General features: G+C 32.5%; 1 protein-coding gene across 2 annotated transcripts in view; it reads left to right on the top strand.

Annotated features, from left to right (window-relative positions):
- PGGT1B (protein geranylgeranyltransferase type I subunit beta) overlaps positions 1–25,283 on the top strand; it is a 47,758-nt gene that overhangs the window by 5,549 nt on the left and 16,926 nt on the right. For both annotated transcript variants that reach the window (XR_007953278.1, XM_051994498.1), the window contains exons 3-6: positions 8,122–8,189; positions 12,669–12,820; positions 16,110–16,242; positions 21,002–21,047. Coding sequence is in view for 1 of the 2 variants with exons in the window: in XM_051994498.1 (XP_051850458.1) it covers positions 8,122–8,189; positions 12,669–12,820; positions 16,110–16,242; positions 21,002–21,047 (399 nt within the window). In the remaining variant the exon portion in view is untranslated. The remainder of the gene's footprint in view (positions 1–8,121; positions 8,190–12,668; positions 12,821–16,109; positions 16,243–21,001; positions 21,048–25,283) is intronic.

Genomic DNA, 25,283 nt, shown 5'->3' with positions numbered 1-25,283 from the left:
TACCCCAAGAATGGCAGGGGTAAGGATCCACAAATATAAAAATTTGTATAGCAGTACTTCCATGTAAGTAGCAAAAACCTGGAAACAAAATAAGTGCATATCATATTGGACAATGGCTGAATAAATTGTAGTATTGAATTATAATGGAATAGTATTACACTATAAAACCAATATGACACTCAGAGAAAAACAGACTTGTACAAAATGATATTCACCAAAATGAGCAGAACCAGGAGAACAATCTGTGATAATAACCATGTAATGAAAAAAATAACTGAAAGACTTCAGAAACTCTGATCAAAGTGGATAGTAGATTTAGTTAATCAATGCTGTAATATATCTACTTCTTAGAAAGTGGTAATAGACAAGAAATACCCAATAAAATATGTGTTGTCAGGTATAACCAATGTAAAGCAAATATTGCATTATTATAAACATTATAAGAGAGGATTTCTACTTTCTAGTGTGGGCTAGCTTAATGGACTGTGATTAAAAAAAAAACAATTTTATATAAAACAATCTGCATATGTTCAGTTACATTTAAAGAGAGACAGCTAAATAAAACAGAAGTCTGTGGTTTTAAACAAACCCCTCCTCTTCCTTTTCTTATATATCGAAATGTTTGTGTGGGAGTGATTCAGTTCATAATAAAAACTTTTTTTTTTAATTCAGTATCTCACCAAAATGATATTTTCAAATCTTTCCAACCTCTTCAAGCTTCCAATGATTCTCCCTCTCCTAAACCTTTCAACTGAGAACTTTGCCTCATATTTTGCTGAAAATTCTGAAGCCATTTCTTTTTTCCTTTTTCTCCATCGCACATATATCCCCAATCTAACACATTATGAACACTTAAGAAATACATCTTGACTGACATTATATCACTCAGATGCCTTTCTTTACTACCTCTTTCTTCACTCCATTCTTACCTGATAAGGTAACTCCTTTTTGCCAAGGCTAGCTTTATACATGCACAAATCATGTCATTCCATCCTCTCTTCTTTAGAAGATTGTTCCCTTTGTCACCCCTAGTCTTTCACAAATCTTCAATCTTTCTCTATTGGTTGCTTCCCTGTTGCCTACAAACATGCATATGGAGTCAGCTGGTGACACTGTGGAAGCAGCTTGATGATTCAGTGAATAAAACAGTATTCCTAGAGTAAGGAAGACCCAATTGTAGCTTCAAACACATATAATAGCTTAACCTCTGTTTGCTCTAGTTTTCTCAACTGTAAATTGGTGATTTACAAAGTAGATTATAATACAATACAATAACTTCCCAAGGTTATTTTAGTGACTCACTTCCTTTAGAAAAACATTTATAACTGGAGCTTTCTCCTCCTTTTTTCTTTCTCTCTCAATTCTCTGCTGTCTGGTTTCTAGTCTCAGCATGCAATAGAAAATATTCTCTAGCGTGCCAGTCTCTAGATATTACCATATCTAATTACATTTTCTCAATCCTCCTCAATCTTGGCTTCACTGCAGCCTTTGCATTCTTTTCTCCTTGATACTTTTGGTTATTGAGATTATTCTCTTGTTTTTCCTACCTGTCTGTTTTTAGTCTCTTTTGCTAAATCTTCATCTAGATTAGACTTATTAACCATGGATGAGTTTTAGGACTATGTTTAGGACCTCTTTTTTTTTTTTTATTATAGCTTTTTATTTATAAGATATATGGATGGGTAATTTTTCAGCTTTGATAATTGCAAAACTTTTTGTTCCAATTTTTCACCTCCTCTCCCAGATGGCAGATAGAACAATACATGTTAAATATGTTAAATACAATATATGTATACAGATCCATCCAGTTATTTTGCTGCACAAGAAGAATCAGACTTAGAAATAACATACGCTTAATCTGTGAAGAAAATCAAAAATGCAGGTGGACAAAAACAGAGGGATTAGAAATGCTATGTAGTGGTTCACACTCATTTCCCAGAGTTCTTTCGCTGGGTGTAGCTGGTTCTATTCATTAATTAACAAATGGAACTGATTTGATTCATCTCATTGTTGAAGAGAGCCACATCCATCAGAATTGATCATCATATAGTATTGTTATTGAAGCATATAATGATCTCCTTGTCCTGCTCATTTCACTCAGCATCAGTTTATGTAAGTCTCCCCAGGCCTTTCTGAAATCATGGTCATTTCTTACAGAACAATAATATTCCACAACATTCATATACCACAATTTGTTCAACCATTCTCCAATTGATAGGCATCCATTCAATTTCCACTTTCTGGCCACTACAAACAGGGCTGCCACAAACATTTTTGCACATACAGGTCCCTTTCTCTTCTTTAAGATCCTTTTGGGATATAAGTCTAGTAGTAACACTGCTGGATCAAAGGGTATGCACAGTTTGATAACTTTTTGAGCATAGTTCCAAATAACTACAGAATGGCCGGATGTATTCACAATTCCACCAACAATGTATCATGGTAGGATTTTCTTCTTTATTATTTCATTTGACTGTCTCCTCAGCTCCCATGATGATGACTGATGATTCCCATATCTCCCTATCTGGTGCTAAGCTCTCTCCTGACCCTCCAGTCTATCTCCAACTGTTGGACTTGAACTGGATAACCCATAGATGTCTTGAACTCAGCATATTCAAAACTGAATTCATTATTAATCCCCATACTAACCTTCTCTTTTTATAATGTTCCTATTACTTACGAAAGTCATCCTACCCCCATTTAATAAATTCTAATGGCTCCCTTCACCCTCAGAATCAAATATAAAATTCCGAAGCATTCAAAGCACTTCATAACTTCATAATCTGCTTCTTTCTTTCTAAGAAGATAATATCTTATTCCTCTCCCCCTTATTACGAAATTCACTGACAGACTTCCTTGGTGTTCCATCTCCAAACTGCAAATTTTTTTCTCCACTGCCTGGAATTTTCTCCATTGTCTCCAGGTTTTTCTTTTAAATCCTGATCACAATTTCACCTTTCCTAATTTCCTTTTATGTTATTACGTTGGCTCTGTTAATTACTTCCAATTTATTCCTTATATATCTATCTTGTTTACATACAGTTTTCTTTCATTAGACTGACCTTGAAAGCTTGGGTTTTTTTTTTTTTTTCTTTCTATGACTGATGCTTAGCATAGTACCTGACATGTAATAGGCACTTAAATTCTTGTTGGCTTACTAATTAAAGATTAGTTGTTAGGGAAAGTGCACTGTTTCTCAAGGTATTTCAGTCCATTTTGGGATTCTTCCAATTTGTTAGGAAATCTGTATTATATCAGTCCAGTTATACCTTTTTGCAGGTTTCACACATTGTTCTGAGTACTGCCCCCCAAAAGCAATGCATTTGCTGAAATTGTCCTTGTCTTCTTGAAGATTCTCAATTTGAATATCAAAAGAATTCGTGCACTGTCACTTATTCATAAGCAAGACAATATATTTTCTAGATCCCTTAAGGAACAAATTTTGTGAATTATGAATTGTAATAGTCTTTTTTCTGTTTATATCTTGGGTCCTTGGATATATCTTAATTTTGTCTTACTTTTAATTTACCATTTTGTAGTTAAAGAAGTGAAAATAATCTTTTCTCCTTTACCTCTCTGAAACTTGTTGTAAATATGACTATATAAATTTTATCCTTTTAAAAATAGCATTGTTTTACCAACTTATTAGCTACTTAGTTTAGCCCTATTGAGTCTGTTTGCCAACAATCCAGATCTTATTCCCTGATCCCACAGACTTCAGTATCTAAGAATTTTTGGACTAGAGTTGGAAACTGACATCTCTTAGTGACAATTGGGTTCAGCTTCTTAGTGCAGAACTTAGTGGACTGCTGATTCTTTTCCCACTATTTTGTACCTAATCATTGTCATTAATCTCTTGATTCTTTCATTTATCCTGTATTGCTAATTTCACCTCTTTTAGTCAATTCTCTGTTATAAGCAGTATTGGAGCTCTTATCAGATTGAAGGGTAGAGTGCAATAGAGACCATTTAGATAGTTAATGGCCTTAGGAAACACAGGTACACTTTGTAGGAAGAAAAAGGTAGTAAAGTTGATATTATGAGTACTCTGAATTTTTTTGGATGTAGGCATATGTAAAATTCTTGGTGCATCAAATTAATTAATAGTTCAAAGATGAATGGAAATATTCAGTAGTAAAGGAAAGTTATTAGTAATTCCTCAAATATAACATCTTTCCCTCCCTTTTCTCCTATCTTATTATATGCAGTTATAGGATTTAAAGTTGAACTCTTGAACTCTTCTAGTTTATGAATGAGGAAATTGAGACCATTATAATAGATGATATTTTTTTTTATCATATTGACAAAGCACAACTAATTTCTCCAGTTTTTTAAAGTATTTCTGTAAAGACAATATCATTTAGTTCATTGTAGCTCAGTAAGTAGACTCATAGATACTTTATACATTCTGAATGGAATTTCTTGTATCTCTTTCTGAATTTTTTTTGATAATATACAGATTAGTTATTAAGTTCTGTTAATTTTTACTAGACTCTCTGGTATTCTCTAAAGCATTTTATCACCTGCAGAAAGCTGTAAATTTGTTTCCTTTTTGCTTACTCTTCCTAACTCAATTTATTTTATCTTACTGCAATAGCTAGGATTTCTAGAATTATATCAAGTAATAGTGCTAGCTCTTGCTTTTTTCGATAGCTGCTATTTACCATATTAAGGAACAATTCATTAATTACTATGCTTTTTACTGATTTTTATATAAAAATGTATTTTCATTAAAAGTATTGAGAAGCCTCTGGCCTTAGGATTTTATTGCTGAAATGTATTAGACAACATATTCAAAACACCATAAATAATTGTTTTATTTTGCACAACGAAAGCCATTTTTTAAAAGGTAGGACTCAAGCAAGTACCATATATTGACAGAACCTAATTATTTTACCTAATTACTTTTCTTTGTTATTTTGATTCTAACTTGCAATACTATTGATGTAGGCAACTCTCAGTCCCAGTGAATAAAAGCGGAAGTCTAGAGAGCTGTTTGAGACCAAAAGAGATTAAGTAATTTGAAAGATTGATTGAATCCAGGTTGAATCCAGAGTAGCCTGACTGAATGTAATGATTTCACTGGGAACTTTTAAACTTTGTTAATTTTAAAGTGAAACAGTAGATGGTGCTATAGAATAACTTGTATGTACTTCATCAGTTAAGAAATTGCAAGATCTTCTTGACAGGGTTTAGTTTGCTGTAATAATTAGCATAATAATCCTCTTTATATATATTAGTTTGCTGCAATAATTAGCATAATAATCATATATATATATATATACACATATATACATATATATATATATAAAGAAAAGTGAAACTTTTTCACCAGTATTAAATTTTTGTAGAGTAAATCTACCACATTGTTATGATTTAGATTGACATTTTAAATTGGAGTAAACATCATAGTTTTTCATAAGATTTATATTTATTCCACTAGATCAAATGGATCTGTGATTTCATTGTTATGCAATAGTCTCTCCATTCATAAACATCCATCACATCGTATTTATGCTTTCCCCATCTAATATAATGCCTTATATGAGCTCATCACAGGGAGTCCACTCAGTATGTTGGGGGCATTCCTTTTTTTTCTCTTTGCCAAGATCAAAAGACCAGTAGAGTCTTTGGGCTTTCAGTTGACACTTCCCTTGTACAGCATGATAAATGTTATGTTTAGAATAATTGCACATGTTGAAGCTATTTCGAATTACTTGCTATTTAGGGGAGTGGGGTGATGAGAGAGGGAGAAAAAATTGGAACATAAGGTTTTGCAAGGGTGAATATTGAAAACTATCTTTGCATGTATTTTGAAAAATAAAAAGCTATTATTGAAAAATTTTAAAAAGAAAAAATTAATTTTAAAAAGATCAACACTTCCTCATGCTGATCATGACATAGTCCATCTTTCCAGTTATATATTTATTTGATAACATTCTTTATTCCATGCCTCCTTTTATAATTCTTTGTAATGTGTTGCCACCTATTCACATGCACTACACATTTTTCTTTTACCCTTTGGGGCATTGTTGAGAATATTAGAAGGGAAGAAGGGTTGTCTTTCCTAGGTAGTATTTCAACTTTATTTAAAACTGACTATAACTTTACCATCACATAGCTGACAGAAACTTCAAGAAAATACTCATGCTAATTATTTATGTGCTACTTGGAAAAAAAAGATTGATTCACTAGAACAATTGATTCACTAGAGCTGTTCTTAACTCTTTTCCAACAGAATCTTATGCAGATGTTGGAATTAGTCAATAAGTGATGATAATGATGATGATGATGATGGTAACTAACACTTACTTAGCACTTACTATGTCCCAGGCATTGAATTAAAACAGTTCCAGCATTACACATGATTGATTCCTTGAAAGACACGAGTGACATTCATTTGTTTAACATCAGATTTTGCAAGCATCAGATATTTAATAAATACTTATTAAAGTCAGTTGAATGGAATTCATTTTTCCTTAGGAAAATCATAGGTAAAATTTGAGCTCTATTAAAAATTATGAGAAAATTCCTCAAGGGCAGAGATTTTCCTCTTTTGTAGAGGGAGGTCCTTCCTCTTCTAGCTGTCTTTTTTTTTTTTTTAAATGTCAATAATACATAATAAATGTATTTAATTGGCATTGGGACAAAAAGCTCCTAACTAAAAATTAATGAGACTTTAAAAGTTAAATCAGAAATAGCAATCAGGTTAATTTGCTAAGGAAGGTATCAGAAAGAGGTATGGAACAAAATGAGGAAAAGCAGAACAGAAAAAATAATGAATGTCTGTTACTAATAGGCTTTTTTTGTTAAATACCCAGGCCAAAAAAAAAAAAAAAAAAAAAAAGGAAAATGTTACTTTATTTTAAAAAGAAATTTATGGAATAGCAAAACAATATTTTCCAGGAAAAACTTTACAGTTTTGAGGAGGGGAATATTTTATGGGAAAATTGCTAATTTTGATTTAATCTGAATTCTTTGATTTTATAGTACAGATGATTATATTCTAATCAGAGTGTCTGTAAAGCCAAATTTTACATAGTCTTTTTAAAATCCATAGACACATCCTAGTTTTCCTATCTTACGGGCCATTTTGCTTCTTATAGCCGTATTTCCATTCCATCTTTTTTTTTCCCCCTGTTAACCAAATTTTCATTTCTGGTTGTATCTATGACATTTTAAATATGCATTTTAATGAGTAAATATGTAGGCTGAGTATCTTGCCTTTTCATTTTAATTTTTAACTGCTAATTTCACAGACTATTAGAGTTGGAAAGGATTTCAAAAACTAAGTCATATCTGAGCAAGAGTCCTCTCAGCAACTTATCAGACAAGTAATCATCTAACAACTTGATAGATTTCTAATGAGAAGGGAGTCCAGTACCTTATTTTGTTTTACTTGTAGATGACTCTTATTATTAGGAAATGATTTAACCAAAAACTAGTTCTGCCTTTTGGGGCTAAGAAAAAGAAATCTATTCCCTCTTCTATGTGCTAGTCCTTAAGATATTTTAAGGTATTTTAAGATATCTTAAGATATTTTAAGGTAGTTATTATGTATATCTCAAAGCTTCAATATATCTACTTCCTTTTAACAGTCTTCATATAGTCCCATCTCAAGGACTTTCACAATTGTGATTGCCTTCCTCTGAGGGCTCTTCAACTTTTTTAGGTACTATATGGCTAATATTAGCCTCACACTGGAAAGGCCTAAATGAAAAGCATATATATTTTCTGAAAGTGTTTGTAAATATATATATGAGAGACTGCATGTTATAGGAATTAAGATCCAGCCTAAGAGTTAAGACCTGTGTTTAAATCCTACTTCTGATATAAACTATTTGACTGTCAATCCTTGGTCAGGTAATTTATCATCTCAGTGCCCAAGGAAACTTTTTTAAGTCTGTAAGTAGTGGTTGCTAGTCTGCATTAATAGAAGGATTTGCCTCACTGGGAGATCCTTCGCAAATGCAGACAAAAAAGGTATACAGGTATCTATCCCTACTCTTCCCAAATGATAATTTTTCTTTTTTGGCTTGATTGTAGATTGCATTGTTTTACTATCTAGCAAAAATAAAGGTTTCTTTTTAATTTAAGTAACTATGTATGTTTATTTTCTAGGATCAAATTTAAACCGCTGTGGATTCCGAGGTTCTTCATACCTGGGTATTCCATTCAATCCATCTAAGGTTAGTTTAGTTGTGTGTTGCAGGATAAAAAGGGGGCAAGGTGGATTGTGCAAAGAAAATTGAGAAATGTGTTAAAATATCATTGCTAGCTAGAATCAGTCTACATGTATTAATAGAAACTATTAATACAGTAAAAGCTGGATTATTCCTGCAATACACTAAATTCTGGTTACTCCTTTTCTTCCTCTCCTTTTTCCTGAAAATACAAATTTTTCAGTCTAGCAAAAATATTGTTGTTATTAATTAACATTATTTTGTCCTTCCTACTACTTAGTGCAAAAAATATATATCTCTTATTCTTCAATGTTTTTAAGTAATTATTGACTTTTTGCCTATTAAAACCTGTTTTTTACATACTGCTTAATTATAGGAAGGGAAACAGTGGCAAACTATGTAAGGTAACATTTTAGGTGTAGGCAGGATGTGATCAGATTACAAAGGATTTTGAAAGTTAAGAATGCAATCATCCCTTTATGGCTGTCCTAGAGCAATCTGCTGTAATTTTTTTTTTTTATTTTACCTTTTGTCCACAGACATTTCTATTTCACTCTGTGCATATTTTCCCTGTCATAAGGTTTTATAAGGTATTGTGGGTCCACAGTATCTCAGATTCTAAACTTTGAAGATCAAGTAATCTTTCTCTAAATGATTTTTTAAAAACCAACTCAGGAGTTAGTGTGTTCCTAATATTTACTCTAGTAACTTACTACTTTTAAGTCAATGAAAGATAATTAGAAAAAGTTATGAGAGTTATATGTTACATAAACTACTCATTTCAGGATTCTTTGGATGTTTGTGGAATTGATCATCTAGAAGCATAAACTCACGATGAGTTTATATCCTAGTTCTGAGGGTCAAAATTAAAAGTTGAATATAGATATTGTTAAATAGAATTTCTCCTAAAATGATTTAATTGCTTTTTCATTTGAATCAGTTTAATAATATAACATATGGTGATTTCTATCAAAATATTACTGTTGCTTAGTTTTTAGCATGCATTGTATTCTCAGTGTTAACCGAACCATTTTTCTATTTAAAAAAAAAAATGTTTGTAAATAATAAAAGGTTAAAAGTCTCTTCCACTCTTTTTCTCACTTTTGTAACACATAAGAACAATTAGCAAAATAAATTAATTCATTGGTGATATTTAGAAATATATGATTGAATTTTGTATTCTTCTGCCACCTTTCTGCCCCATATTGGGAAACTTGCTTCACCTTTAGTCTTTTGAAATCATGATTGGATTCTACCTTAGTAAGACTTTTCATTTTCTATTTTATACGTATGTGTGTGTGCACATGCACAATATATATATTTATCTTGCATTTTCATTTATTTTTCTTATTTATGTTACCTTTAACATTTTCTTTTACATTGCATTTTTGTTCATTGTGTAAATTCTCCATGACATTGATAATTTCTGGCTAGTGTTATTCTACATTTGTTTGTCTTCCCAAGTTTCATAGAAGTTTTAGTAACCGATTATTTTTTGAATAATGAATCCTGTGAAGTGGTTACATGATTCAGACTTATACTGCATCTTTCATTGGGCTGGAATCAATTACCACAGAAAATAGAACCACTTCACGGGATTCATTATTTACACTAATTGCATCTAGCTGTCATCATTTGTTATGATGCATTCAATAATATTTCACTACCATCACATACCACAAAAAGTATTCATCTATTATCCACTTACTGGACCACAATTTTGCTTCTAATTCTTTGCTATTCCAAAAAAGCATCTGTAGAAATATTTTTTGTATATATGTTTTGCATATATATTCCTCTATTCTTGACCTCTTTGAGGTCTTTGTGTAATGTTGTTGCTCAGTCATGTGTGCCTTGTTGTGACCCTGTGCACCATACTGTCCATGGGGTTTCTTGGCAAAGAAACAAGAGTGGTTTGTCATTTCCTTCTTCAGGAGATGAAGGCAAACAGAAGTTTAAGTGGCTTGCCCAAGATCACACATCTAGTAAGCGCTGAGGCCCGTCTCTATCCACTGAGTCTAGTAGTAATGTCTAGTAGTAATGCTAAATAAAGTAGCAGTATAGTTTTAGTTACTTTTTTTCAATATAATTTTAATCCTTTTTCAGAATGACTGAATTCCCTGTTCCACCAACACCACCTATGTTTTCAATTTTCATTTTGGGTTATATTTTTGCCAGCCAGAGTCTGAGGTGCATGAAACCTCACAGTTGTCTTAATGTTCATTTCTTTTATTATGATTTGGAACATTCTTTTCTATGATTGATTATGACTTTTTTTTTTTAAGACCTATTCAAAGTGGCTTTTATCTCATATATTTGTTTCTCAAATAAGTCTTTTTTAATCCTACCAGCACTGATTTATTTGTGTAATTAATTTGTGTAATTGGTCCCTTTTAATCTGTGCTCACTTATCCTTTGCTTTTATTCTATTTTATTTTATTTTCAGTTTGAATTCTCCATGTTCTTCCCTATCTGTTGTAAAAGCAAAAAAAAAAAAAAAAAAAGTAAATAAGACCTATTACAAAATATGCATGTCCAAAAAAAAAAAATTCTTCAAACTGTATTCTGAGTTTATCTCCTGACTATCTGGAAGTTTCCTGTTTCAGCATGAATTGTGTAAAACTTGGTTGGTCATCATGTCGATCTGTTCTTAGAATTTTCAGAATTGTTTGTCTGTACAATAGAGTTGTTATTGTATAAGTTTTTGGTCCTGCTCACTTCCCTTTACATTAGATTTTACAAATTGTCTCAGGTTTTTATGAAACTATCTTCTTCATTATTTCTTACAACAGAGTAGAATTCTTTCACATCCCATAACATATTCAACTCTTTCCCAATTGATGGGCATCCCCTCAGTTTCCAGTTGTTTGCAGTCATGAAAAAATGATATATGAGTTTATGTATTCTGTTTTTCTTTCTTTAATCTCTTTGGGATATAGAACTACATCATTAGGTCAAAGGACATGCACATTTTTAAAACTTTAAATTTTTTTGTGTTCCAAATTGCTTTCCAGAATGACTGGATAATTCACAACTCCATCAGTAATGTATTAAAATACCTATTTTCTGACAGCCCCTCTAGTGTTTGTCATTTTTCTTTTTTTATAACTATCCAGTCTGAGAGATGAGAGTTGATATCTTACAAATGTTTTAATTTTCATTTCTCTAATTATTAGTAATTTAGGGCATTTTTATATCACTGTTGATAATTTGAATTTCTTCTGATAATTGTCTGTTCATATCTTTTAATCATTTTATCATTGGTGGAATTATGCTTATTCACATAAATTTGACTTACTCCCCTTTATAATTTAGATATAAAGGAGACTTATCAGAGAAACTTAGTGCAATTAATCAAAAACATTACTATGCACTATCATTTTTTCTTCCTATTTTCCATATTTCTTATTTTAATTGCATTGGTTTTGTTTGGGCAAAACTTTTTAAATGTTTTATCATTGGAATTGTCCATTTTACCTTCTCTGAACACCTTTCTCCCCCCATTCCTTCTTTTGGTTGTGAACTCTTCCCCTATCCATAAATCTGGCAGGTAATTTCAATCATGCCTCTCTAATTTGTTTATATCAGCTTTTTTGTCTAAATTATATACCAATTGGTTCTTGTCTTGGTTTATGGTATGTAATCTATCCCTCGTTAAGAATTCTTCCATTAGCCATCATTATACAAAGTATATCCTACTAATGTCTGATTTCTATATTGCATGACTTTTTATTTATGTTTTACCCATTTGGAACTTATTATAAGACACGATCTAAGATCTTGATTCATTTTCTAGCAAATTGCTTTTCCCAGTTTTTTAATAGTTGGTTTTCTCCTGGCCTTTTTATAGCCTTTTATTTTTAAAACTTTGAGGGACAAGGTTAAAGTAATACTTTGGTAGATTGTCTAAAATACCCTCACTTTCTTCTGTTCCTTTGTATTGTATCTGATTACTTAATGTGATCAAAAATTAATTATTAAATACTTTGGAGAGTGAAACTTATAATACCAAGTAAATACTTTTCTCATTTCTAGGATATCAAATTGTAAGGGGGTAGATTTTATTTAATTTATTGCAAATGTTTTCACAGTATCAATATTTTTATCTCTTCAATTTAGAAAACAGTTAATTGTAGTCTTTACTATTCAGAAAAAAGTAACTGACTTAACTTTTTAAAAACAGTTTAAAAAAAGTAACTGGTTTTATTCTAATGAATCACAGGAAATATTTATAATATTGACAATTTTTGGACTTATTAAGCAGGTTGAATTTTACATTTATACTTGCATATAGAACTCCCATTGTTATTGATGTTTTTATATGAGAGAATTGTGTTTTTTTTTTAAACTTTTCATTAAGATGCTTTCTATCTATAAAGTCTTAGCAAGTTAAATTTAATCTGATTATTCACTAGCCATCTAATATAGATTTGTTGATATATGACAACCAGTTTCTTAATTATAATTGTATTATCTTAAATTTAGGATCTTGGCATAGCTCATCCTTATGACAGTGGACATATAGCAATGACTTACACTGGCTTGTCATGTTTGGTTATTCTTGGAGATGATTTAAGCAGAGTAAATAAAGAAGCCTGCTTAGCGGGGTTGAGAGCACTTCAACTGGAAGATGGAAGGTATGATGAATTTTTTGAAATTTTTTAAGAGATAAGTTATTGGGTTTGGACAGATATGAATAAAATAAAACTAGGAAGCATAACAATAATGTAGTAAAGAAGTCTAGTAGTGAAGTAGGAACAAATGGGAAATGTAGGCATAAATGCTTAAAAACAAGTATGAATATATATTTAAACATAATTTAATGTGCTCTGGGACTGTAAGGGAAGTTTAAATTAGAACTGAATAGTATATTATATAGACTTGGGACTCTAATAACAATCTTTTCTTTTTTTTATGATAGGTAAATTTTTATTTTCCCCAGTTACAGTAAAAACATCATTTTGGGGGTGGGAGGGGTATGCGTATATATTCGGTTTTTTTGTTTTGTTTTGTTTTTAACATGACTTTTCATATGAATCATGTTGGGAGAGAAAAATCAAAACAAGGAAAAACCACAATAAGAAAAAAAACAGAAGAAAAGTGATAGCATTATTAAGATGCTTAATTCAGGAAATTAAAATTTTCATTTACTTCCTGGCTTTGCTTTTGTTATCTGTGTTTGAACTTCTATGCAAACAATTCAATTCTGCTAAGATTTGACTCTCCACAAATTATTCCCAAGTAAAAATTAGTTTTTTGTAACTAATTTATCGTACCTTTTAGAACTACAAGGACTTAAGGGTTAATCTATGGAACAATATAGGTAAAGAAATTGAAGTGGAACCCTTAAGGGACTTTATATTTTTAAAAGTAAAGCATTGCTCTCAGGCCATTTTGCTCTTGAGGATTTCCCCTTTGGAGCTAGGGGACCTAGGAGACCTAGAATAGGAGTGTGAATGGAGAGTAGTTTGAGGTGGGGAGAGACTCAAAGCAGGCAGATTCACCTGCAGGCTATTGCAGTGGTTCAGGTGTGAGGTAATGGCCTGTACCAGGCTGGTAGCAATATCAGAGGATAGAAGAGGACATATACTAAAAGTGTTACAAAGGTGAAGTCAAAGGGTGAGAGATTGTGAGGAGTCCAAGAGTCTAGGAGTCTAGTGTGCAAATCTGAATTGTTAGAAGGATATTATTACCATCTATAGTAATAGGGAAAGTAAGAGAGAGGGGGAGGATTTAAGGGAAAAGATAAAAGATTTCAGTTTTCAACATATTGAGTTAAGATAGCTATTGGACAACCAATTTTAGATGTTTGGAGATGTGAGATTGGAGGTCAGCCAGGGCAGGATTAAAAGATTTGAGAGTCAACAGCATGGAGATGATAAAATCTATGGAAGCCGAAGAGATCATGAAGTGATAAAGGAAGAAGAAAGTCTTAAGAGACTTTTAGCATCTCCTCTAGCATTGAGTTCATTATATTTACAAAATATTCAGTAGAAATATACCAAATAAAAGCATCTATTAAACACATACTGTGTCTTGGGCACTGTATTAAGCACTGAGTACATGACTACAAAATATCAAGACTCCCAACTTAAGAGAAATTTGAATTTTAATGGGGAGAAACAATTGTGTTTTTAGTATGTATAGCATAAAAATGAAGTGAATAAATACAAATACATACAAAATAGTTAAACACAGGGATTTTAGGAGGGCTTTAGGAAAGGTTTTATGCTAAAGATGAGTCTCCATCTTGTTGGAAATTGTAAGATTTCCTATTTCAGCCTGAGCAAGACTTCATTTTGATTTTATGTTCCTCATTAGCTAGTGAATTACACACAGAAAAAGAACTTTTGTTTTCTAGTCACAGAGTGGAATCTACTCCTAGCCAATCATTTTTAAGATGCTTGGCATTGGTCATAAGGATGACTGGGTAGGATAGTATAGATGATTCCATAAGTTCTTTAACTGCTTTTGAATAACCTTATTTCTCAATTGGGTGCACTACTTTGGAACTCCTATGACATTTCCACCTTGCCTGAGATAATGCCTATTAAGAATACTTCATTATCCTCCATCTAGCAGGATAAAATCTCCATCATCCCGTATCCCGAACTTTAAGCATCTAGCTTTGGTACTCCACCTCATCGTTGATGCCTTTGATTGGAGGGTGGATCAGTGAACTTTTAGCTTCCATTTAAGGAGGGAGCTTGGCTGAGAACATCTTCTTTCTTCCCTGACTGAACTACTTTGAGACTTCTGATTGCCTTTTCTTCCACACCCCACACTTTTCAGCTAACTTTTGTGTTTTGTCTTTTCCCATTAGACTGTAAATTCCTTGAGGGACAGAGACTATTTTTTTCCTTTTTTTGCACACCAGAAGAATATTCTTTATACCCCCAGTACGTTCCACAATGCCTGACACTATTTATTGACTGAATAATTGTTCTATTCATTCTAGATCAGTATTATTTTCCTCATTTGATAGACTGGGGTTATGGTTGCTTAGTCCTAACAATTCTTTATGCATAGTATTGTCTAAATTAATTTTTTGCTGATTTGACTCCCAACTTCCATAGTCCTGACAGTATTCCAAAGCTATATATGGATTGAATAGAAGCAGATAGTTTAAGTGATATAGGAGTGGCAGCTAGGAGTGTCACAAGAATAGTACAACAGTCCTGTTAAGTAGGTAGTACAAGTAGTAGTAGTAGATAAGTGATTGTAATTATACAGCTATTAAGTATCCAAATTAGAATTTGGACCTACATTTTTCTCAATCCCAAGTCTAATGCCACATATTATGCTGCCTCCTGTCAATGGTAGTGCTCCATTTTGTACATGGGAGAACTGAGGTTGAAGAGGATAAAGGATTTGTCTATGGTTACACAGGTAATAGTGGCACAGTGGAGCACCAGGCCTGGAGTGAGTTAAGACCTGAGTTCAAATTTGGCCTCAGATACTTATTAGCTGTCTTCCAAGGCAAGTCTTTTAACTCAGTTTTCCTTAGTTTCCGCATCTGTAAAATGAGTTAGATAAAGAAATGATAAATCACTTCAGTCTCTTTACCAAGAAAACCTCAAATGTGGTCATGAAGAGTCAGATATGACTAAATAACACTACACACAGTTAATAATTATCAAAGTATACAATGTCAACTTACTCTTAAATTGAGCCTTTTGAGGGGGTTAGGAGGAAGCTTAGGTCATGTTATAATGTAGAATGGTGATATAATGACTGTTATGTTTCTCAGTAAAAAAAAAAAAAAAGGTAAATAACCTAGTAAAGGTAGTAGTTTACACAAGATAAGAGTGTCAGTAAAGTTTCTATAGTAAAGGAATAAAACAAGCCTTTTTATTGAAACTAGGGATACTCATGTATGTAATAACTGCCAATATGATACTAGAACAAAATTTTTATTTCTTTCAGTTTTTGTGCTATACCCGAAGGTAGTGAGAATGACATGAGATTTGTCTACTGTGCTTCCTGTATTTGTTATATGCTCAACAATTGGTCAGGCATGGACACAAAGAAAGCCATAGACTATATTAGAAGAAGTATGGTGAGTTTTGCTAAAGAATTCAATTCTTTTTATTTCCTTTCTGTTACATAATAGAAACAATTATATATAACATCTTAAAAGTTTGCACATTTCTCTATATTATCCTGTTAAGCTTTTTGAGCTAGCTTTTTTTTTTGGTCCTTCATTTTTGCAAAGGGCAGATGACCAAAGGGTAATGTCTTGTCTTGCTTGTTAATTGGATTTCAGTGAGGCAGAGTTGCACAGAGTTGTTAAGTCTCTCTTTCTTCAGTGGCAGGATGACTGGCACTGACTGGGAATGTAGTCAGTGATCTTGGTCTCTTTGATGCCTGATCCAAGCCCTTAGCACTCCATGCTTTTTGTCCATTGGAATAAATTGTTCTCTCCAACCATTCCTTCTGGGAAAGTCATCAATCACTTGGAATAGACAGCTGCCTGACTGACAGGTTTGAACCCTGCCCATGGCTTACCAGGGTGTGGCTGCAGTGCCTGTCACAGCTTCTTGCAGCCATAAGTCAGAATTGGGTGAATTAAGTGGACACTAGAAATGGATAAATAGTTCTAAAAGGGGCTTGGCAAGACCTCACACCAAAGGTGCTAGTCCTCTTTAAACACCCTGTAGGTGAGAATAGGTGCGACAGGTATTAACCTATAGGAAGGAATTTAGGCTTGCCAGAGGTTAAGTGACTTGCTAATAAGTGTTGAAAGCAGTCTTGGAACTAGGTCTTCCTATGTAACATTGCACAAATCTCTTAACCTCTCATTTTCAGTTTCTTTATTTGTAAAATGAAAGGTTTCAATTAGATGACCTTTTTTCAGCTGCAACTCCTATGATCTTTAATAAGACATATCTTAAAGTCATATTTTTAGGAGTTAAATCTTCTTTAGCAGTTCTTAATGATGATAATTTGAGATTGATACTATTTTCCCTTTGTTTCTATCTCATAAAATCATGAATAGAATAAGGACTGGACATTCAATACAGATCCTCTTCAAGCTTGTCGTTTTAGAGAGTTGTCAACTGCTACTGACCTTCTTGGCTTCCCTTAAGACCCACTTTTTACAGGAAGCCTTTCCCAACCATTAGTGATTTCCCTCTGTTGATTATTTCCTGTTTATCCTGTATGTAGTTTGCTTTGTATATATTTATTTATATGTTGTCTCCCCCATTAGATTGTAAGCTCTTTGAGAGCAGACTGTGTCTTTTGCTATATCCCCAGTGCTTAGCACAGTGCCTGGCACATAGTAGATGAGTGAAATTAATATCATACTATTAATAATTAATTATTAATTTGTAATCTACTTACTTTATTTTTGTTAAAACCCAACTCCTGAAAAGATCAGTCAGCCTCTGAAAGTCATGACTAAATGATACAATTTGCTCCTAGGCCTACCCAAGGGGAAACCAAATTTCTTCTTCTGGGCAAGCCTTTACCTAGAGAGAGAGGCCTCTTTCTTTGGTCCCTTTTAGGACCATTTAGCTCATGAAAGAGGAAACTAGCTATAGTGTTCCTTATGGACCTCATGGAGTTGCCTTTCCCTTGCCCAAATATCTTGAGGCTTCTAAGTCTCATGATCATACCATGTTCTCAGTAGAAGAAGCTGAAGACTTTTATAGCCCATCTCCTAATTAAATGTCTACCAGTCACAGGTGATTGTCATTTCAAGGGAGTCTCCTTTCAGAAGGGATTTAAGACATTTCAGGGTTTCCCTTATAGTCTTTGATTACAGAGAGAAACCCCAATTTACTGATTGCTGGCTAGCCTAATTAATAAATTGATTACTTATTCTCCAGAAACTCTTGTCTTTTGGGATTTTCATTAATCTCATAGGTATTTAATAGTCATTGATTGATTGATTGAACTGACTCACCCAGGGTATCATCTCCAGTCACTCCAAGGATAAATTATGCTTTGCAACCTTTCTTAAAATCATGAACATGAATTGTTTCTTTTTTTTTCCTACCTTTTTTTTTCATTTATTAGATTTTTGTAGATATAAGAGATTTTAAGTAATGTATAATGTCTTGCTGATTCAAAAATACATTCTTTTGCTCTAGTTAAATTGTCCTTTTATTTTTTAAATTGGTTCCTTAAAATGTAAAGACCTGTAAACATTTCCTAATGAAGCAGTAAGTTATATTATTTTAAGGAGAAAAGCAGATTTTTTTTTTCTCTTTAGTTCTGGTTTAAGTAGTTTACTAAAAAAGCCCATAGAGTCCTATTTTATTATGAAGGAAATCTAATTTCATTGCTAATTTCCTTTTTCCTTTTCCTTTTTTATAATGTGGAGTAAAATTATAAAAAAATTATATTTTGCAAAATATATTATTTCCTAAGTGTGAAGTTTTTATATGCTTTTAAGTCAACAGAAGTAAATTGATGTAGAGAATTGTCTTTTAAGTCTGAAGAAATGGGTCTCTGACACATATTGGTTGATACTGCACAAGTCACTCAAACTCTCAGTGCCCTAGGCACTTGATACTATAAGATTCAGAACAGTTGAAATGCATAAGTAGAGAGAAATTTACTCCCTATAAGTTCCTTACACCAATAAAATTGCAGGTTTGGACAAAAGTTAACATTTCTGAATGAAGTTTAGAAAGAATGAGAGAGAGCTTGTAGGAAAGTTTGTCTTCAAATGGATGCATTTAATAAAGTTTTTATAAATAAGATGCTATAAAGATAAAACAAGGTACATAACAAAGCATGAGAACTGGAAAATATGAAGAAAAGAATAGACAAGAATAATTTGTGTCAGGAAAGAAAGGACTAAATTAGGCATGAGAAGTGGTTTGACTGTTAGGAATATATGTTTTGTTTTTTATTTTGCGAGCATTTGGGGTCAAGTGACTTACCCAGGGACACATAGCTATTAAGTGTTAAATGTCTGAAGTCACATTTGAGCTGAGGTCCTCCTGACTCCAAGGCCATTGCTCTACCCACTAAGCCATTTAGCTCTATTAAAAATATATGAAATAGGATTTTATAAAAAATGTTAAGTTGTTCATTGTTTCTGTCTAACCTCATTTAAGAATTTCTTTAAGATGTGTATTAGCTATGTGAAGTATAAATCCAGACAAAGATTTCTACACACTGAAACACATTTACAAGGGAGCCACTAGTAGATAACAAAAAGTATACTGGGTTAGACGTATAGTCATATAACAAAGGAGGGACCAGAACCTAGAAATTATAAGACTTGAAGCAAATTTTCTGTGCTTTTGTTTCTTCAAAAAAATGAGAGGACTAGACTATAAAATAAGGCTTCTTCCAGCCTTTGAATTCTGTGAATCTGAAAGAATATTTCATCTAGAAATCATAAAGAATTACTTGCAATCTGGTCTTCTGGTTAGGTGTTGGCTTAGATGACCTGAGGTCTTCTCAGTCTTGGATTTTAAAAGCAATTTATGCTTTTAAAATTCTTAATTGTGCCTGCAAAAATGTAAATAAATTCAATCATATTTTGATAATAAGGTAAAGAGCACTAGTTTGGGTTCACTGTACCTAAGTTTCAAAACCTGATCCTGTCATTTCCCTTAATTGCTCTAAGCTGCATTTTTCTCTGTAAAATGAGGGGACAGTACTAGAAAGTATCCATAGTCCCTTTCACTTCTAATACTCTGATCATTTCATTATGATTTTATTAGATAATAAATCCAAGTTAGAAAATCTTAAATAGTCATCTTAGGTTTTTAGATAAAGGACTTTTGAATAGAGATTGATATCTGTAAGGAAATAATTTATAGTGGTAATTTTGTGTCTTTATGGATATTTTTACTTACATATAACATATTTAAGCTTATATTAAAAGCCGAATAACTTATTTTGTGAGCTAGGAGTGAAACTTTCATAAGGTCATAGATTTAAAACTGAAATGGAGCTTAGAGTTCAAATAGTCTAGAGAGAGAAGGGTCCCATAAGTAGCAGAGGCAGAATTCCAGTCCAGATCTACTGTTCTTTCCACTTTGCTAAACTGTGAAATTATATTTCTAATAATGGGGGAAGTATGCTTTTTAGCTGTTATACTAAGATGTGCTACTTTGACTGTCACTTATTAGAAAGATCTATTTATCAGTGAATTTTTGTTCATTTTTATCTATGCAAGTGTTCATCTATCACTTTTTTTTAGTTTTTAAAAGTAACAAACTTGAGTATGATAGTAAATGTATTTTGTTCACTAGTTATTTTAACATTTAGCTTCAGTAATAGTATATATTTATATAGAACTTGATAGTTCTCTTCTGACAGCTCTGTGAGATGTAGGCCTGCTCATGATTATGTCGGCAGTGAACTAGCCAAATGAATCATAAAGTAATAGAATTAAACTAAGGGGAAAGAAGATTGGATTTTTAAAAAAAGAAAATTAGGTACACAAAACTAGTTTAGATGATCATTTATGAAAAATCAGTTCACTTGTGCAATGCTTGAAAAATCCATTTTTGCAATTTGCCATTGGTTATTGGAGCAAAACAAGGGCTTCCCATCCCTCCTTCATGCCTTGAATTTATAAGAAAGAATAGTTATTTTTGGAATTACAAAGGAGAATAAATGTGTTCTTATATTTTGTCTTGTCCAAGCTTGTGACTTTATTAGTATGGGAAATTCTCTCCACCAGTGCAGATGTTTAACTGTTCCATATGGTTTTAGAGAATTACCTGGGACAGTGAGAGACAAAGTGACTTGCCCATAGTCATACTCCATGTCTGATTCTCTTTCCACAAACCTTATAGCTTTTTAACTACTGTTTCACAGTAAACAGTATTATTTTTCTTTTTTAGTCTTATGACAATGGACTGGCACAGGGAGCTGGACTAGAATCTCATGGTAAGATATCTTTAACTGGTTAACAATATAGAGTTGGGATTATATGGATGTTGTCTTTTCAAAGTGTCTCCAGTGTCGTGTGAAATTGCACTACTTTTAAGAATGATATATGAGAAAAGTTTTTCAGAAATGAAAAAAAAAAGTTGAGATTTAGTATTAGTGATGTTATCTTTTGGCAGTTTTCATGGAATGCACCGTAGTACTTTATTCTAAAAATGAACATAAACTCCTTCTACCACATCCTTCTTCTTCTTCTAGCATAGTCTGTCTCTGCTGTGCCTCTTTTTTGCTGCTTCTTCCTCTTCTACTTGGTTTCCACTTACAGATGATACTTGGAAAGGATATTTATTGTTAAGAGAATCCTGTTTTGAATGATTATGTGACTTTTTAAAGTCTCTTCCCCTAATATAATCCTGTGATTCTATGATAGCTGTGATAGCATAATTTCTATGTTACCTTGAAATCATTTTCTAATATTAAAAAGTTATTAACTTGGGATACATTTCAGTTCACAAGCCCATAGAGAAATGAAAATCCATTAATGTTGTTGACTTCTCTTAATCTTGCTTTGAATGATTATGTGACTTTTTAAAGTCTCTTCCCCTAATATAATCCTGGGATTCTATGCTAGCTGTGATAGCATAATTTCTATGATACCTTGAAATCATTTTCAAATATTAAAATGTTATTAACTTGGGATACATTTCAGTTCACAAGCCCATAGAGAAATGAAAATCCATTAATGTTGTTGACTTCTCTTAATCTTGATGAAAAAAATTACTGAGGACCCTATGTACATTTCTAGCATTGTTGTGTATACTCTTCAAAAAAATTTACCACTTGCTTTATAATTTTTGAATCATGTTGCAAAGTAAGGGTTGATGCATCTCAACAGTTGTGTTATATTTGCTTATAAAGTGTGTTGGGTTTTAACCTGAGAATTTAGTTTTATAGTTACAAAGTACAAAAGATCTGTTTTTCTTTTTAAGTGCTTTCCTTGTAGCTAATAAGCATTTATTAAGCACCTACTATAGGATAGCAGCTTGGGACAAAAATATTAATGATTAAATTGTTTCTACTTTCAAGGAGTTATGTTTTAAAAGAATGACAACAAGTATGTCATATAAAGATATAATAAATATAAAAACATTAAATTTAGATAAGTACCAAGTGGTTAAATACAAAATAGTTTGGGTCAGTGAATATTTGCATTTGGGGATGGAGTGAGATCAGGAAAGGTTTCCTGATGCTTGAGCTATATCTTTAGGCAGAAATAAGGAAGAAGGAAAGCCACTATTATGTCATTGAAACATAATGTGCTTGTAACGTATGATGACCAGAGAGGAGGCCAGTTTGATTGACAAAGTATGGAATGGGAAGTAGTAAAAAATGAGGCTAGCAAGTTAGGTTGGACCAAGTTTTGATGGGTTTTAAAAACTAAACAGAGGAAGCATTCCTAGCTTATCCTAGTAGTTATTGGGAGCCAATGGATTTTTTAAAATTGTGAACATGATCAGAGGAAAATCATTTTGTCAGCAATGTGTACAGCAGTGGGGAAAGATCTTGGAACATGGAAGTCAATTAGGAGGCTGTTGCTGCAGTAATACAATTAAGCGGCTATGAGACCCTTTACCTTGCAATGAATGAAGAGGAGACATATGAGAAATGTTGTAGAAAAAGAAATTTTAAAATCTGGTTAACTAGTTGTTGTATGGAGTGGGGAGCATCTCAGCCATAACAACAGTTATAAATTTAGGAGACTGAAAGAATGGTACCTTTAGCAGAAATAGGGAAATTTAGGGAAAAAAGGTAAGTTACCTTTTGGACACTTTGAGTTTGAAATATCTCCAGGACATATAATTTAGCAGAATTAGGAGAAGGGCTGTTTTATTATCAAAGTCTGTGAGAAAGGAGGAAGCAGTGGGAGATGATTTCAAAGAGTTTTGAGAAGGTTATTAGAGGAGAAAAGGCCTCAAGTTTTACTTAGGAGAGGCAAGATTGAAAATACTGAAAGGAAAGAGAGACTGCTTTAAGGAAAAAAGAAAAGGTTTGGAATAGCTTCTGTGGGGATTGATGGGGACAAGTATGCCTTTTATTTTTGTATAGAAATAAAATGATCAAAACAACATTGTAACTTAAATAGCATTGTCACATATTTCTATTTATATTATTTCTTTTGAAGAAAATAAATACTGAGATTTAATTTAAAACCTATCATCATATCTTGATTTTTCATTTTAATTCCAACCCCTGATATTGATCCAGAGAATGATTTGAATATCCCTTTGTATTCTTTTCTCATAACCTAGAATCAAAAGGTCTTCCTGGGATGTGTATATATCTCTGGAGTTTCAGGTCAGTTTGTTGGATGACTTTTTTTTTTTTTTTTTTTTTTAGTGAGTGGCTTTCTTTCCTAGTTTGAACTTCCTTTTTCTCATCATGCTAATTAATCCAAAAAAGAAAAGGAAAGTAACTTTTCTATCTTTTCAATTTCCTTTATTCCCTTCATATGTGAATGAAGTTTGGTAATTGAGATTATAGTTCTGTAGACATCTAAATGATACTAACATTTATTTCTTTGATGAGACTTTTAGGTAGAATGACAAAAGGAATGTCAGTTCTAGAAGCAACATTGGTCTGTCTCATTTTATAAAAACAGGCATGAATAGAAGGTGGCACTTTCTTGTGTATCATATTATTGGCCTTCATAAATTTATACTGAAGATTTTCAGATGTCATCTTGTTGGGAGGGATAAATAACATATCAGATGACAGATTGAGAATCCAAAATGATCTGCAAAGGAGAGAATCATAAGTTTACTTAGCAATTTTTCTGCATGATTTCTTGGAATCTGGTAGTTTTAGAATATGATAATTTTTCATCATGTTTTTTGAAAAGTGTATAATGTTTAGATTGTTTAGACTCTAACTTCACATCTGTTATTCTCCATGTTTAGAATGCTCTTATATTGTTTCAATCTTGTTCTTTTTTATTTTGTTACATAATTTTTTCCTTTTTTCTCTGTATTTTTGCATTTTAATTCTGTCATTTTTCTTTTTCAGAAGTTAATCTTATGGAGAGGATCTCTTTTAAGTTAATTATTCTCTAGTTTGACTTTCGATTCCTTCCTGAAAAATCTTACTTAATGTCTATCCTTATTTATTCTTAAGTTGATTTTCTGAACAATTCTGAAGGTTATTGGAAATGCTCCCTTGTGATTTCCCTGAAGTTTGCAAAAATTGTTAAATCACCTGCCTATGAGCTTTTAACTTGATTTCCTTTGTTTTAAATCACTGTCTTAACCAATCTGCTCATTTTATGACGCCATTTTAATAAACATATCTATTGCTGACCTTTTCCATTTTGTAAGCCCCAGTGCTTTTAAAGAACAGTGCTTTCCCCTGGACCTTGTTACCACTTATCAGATTCTCAGTTTTGGACAGGTCTTTTTACTCCTAGTACTAGTGGTAATTGGGCCTATTCTTTTTGCCAGATTTCACATCCATTTTTGGGTGATGAGATAAGTGTAGGCATGTTATAAAGAAATTACAGAATTATCCTCTAATGAGATTAGTACTACAAGAAGCCTTTTATACACCTAAGTCTCTTCTTCATCTGTTATTCCTTCAACTGGATACCTCTTTTCTTCTGTACTATATTAATTTTAATTAGCACCATATTTCTAGTGCCTGTCTCCTTCAGTTTCTTGTCCCTGAGGCTCTCCAATTCTTCACATTTACTACTTTTCCTCCTCAAACCTTTGAGGCTGTTCTTATTCGTATGTCTGACCTCTAGGACACTGCCCAAAGGAACTGAAAACTGCATCAGCAAAGGTTGGCTTAGTTTGTTAGTGTACAGGCTGTGGGAATGGGGAGGTTGTGAATACTGAAAAATGGAGTTTTGAATTAATCACGTTTTTTTAATGTAAAAATTATTTTGTCCTGGTCTCTTTCACTTATTTTACTCCTGTCTTTGCTGAGTTTTTTGAATTTTGGGCCTTTTACTTGTATTACTTTATATAGCAAAGGAGAACTGCCTTTGAGATTCTTCTCACTTTACACAAGTACCCTTCAGACTGTGATTTCCAGAAGATAGGTTATGTTATGGGAATTCTAGAAGCATAGAATTTTAGAGTTCAAAGGAATCTTTGTGACAATTTTATATAATTCATTCTCCCCATCCCATATGGGTACTTATCTAGACTGCTTAAAGACTTTCTTTGAAGAGTAATGCAC

Source organism: Antechinus flavipes, chromosome 1 (genome assembly GCF_016432865.1).
Source record: "Antechinus flavipes isolate AdamAnt ecotype Samford, QLD, Australia chromosome 1, AdamAnt_v2, whole genome shotgun sequence".
Classification (NCBI taxonomy): Eukaryota; Metazoa; Chordata; class Mammalia; order Dasyuromorphia; family Dasyuridae; genus Antechinus; species Antechinus flavipes.
Note: the sequence above shows the minus strand (reverse complement) of the source record. Positions and strands in the feature narration are given on the sequence as shown.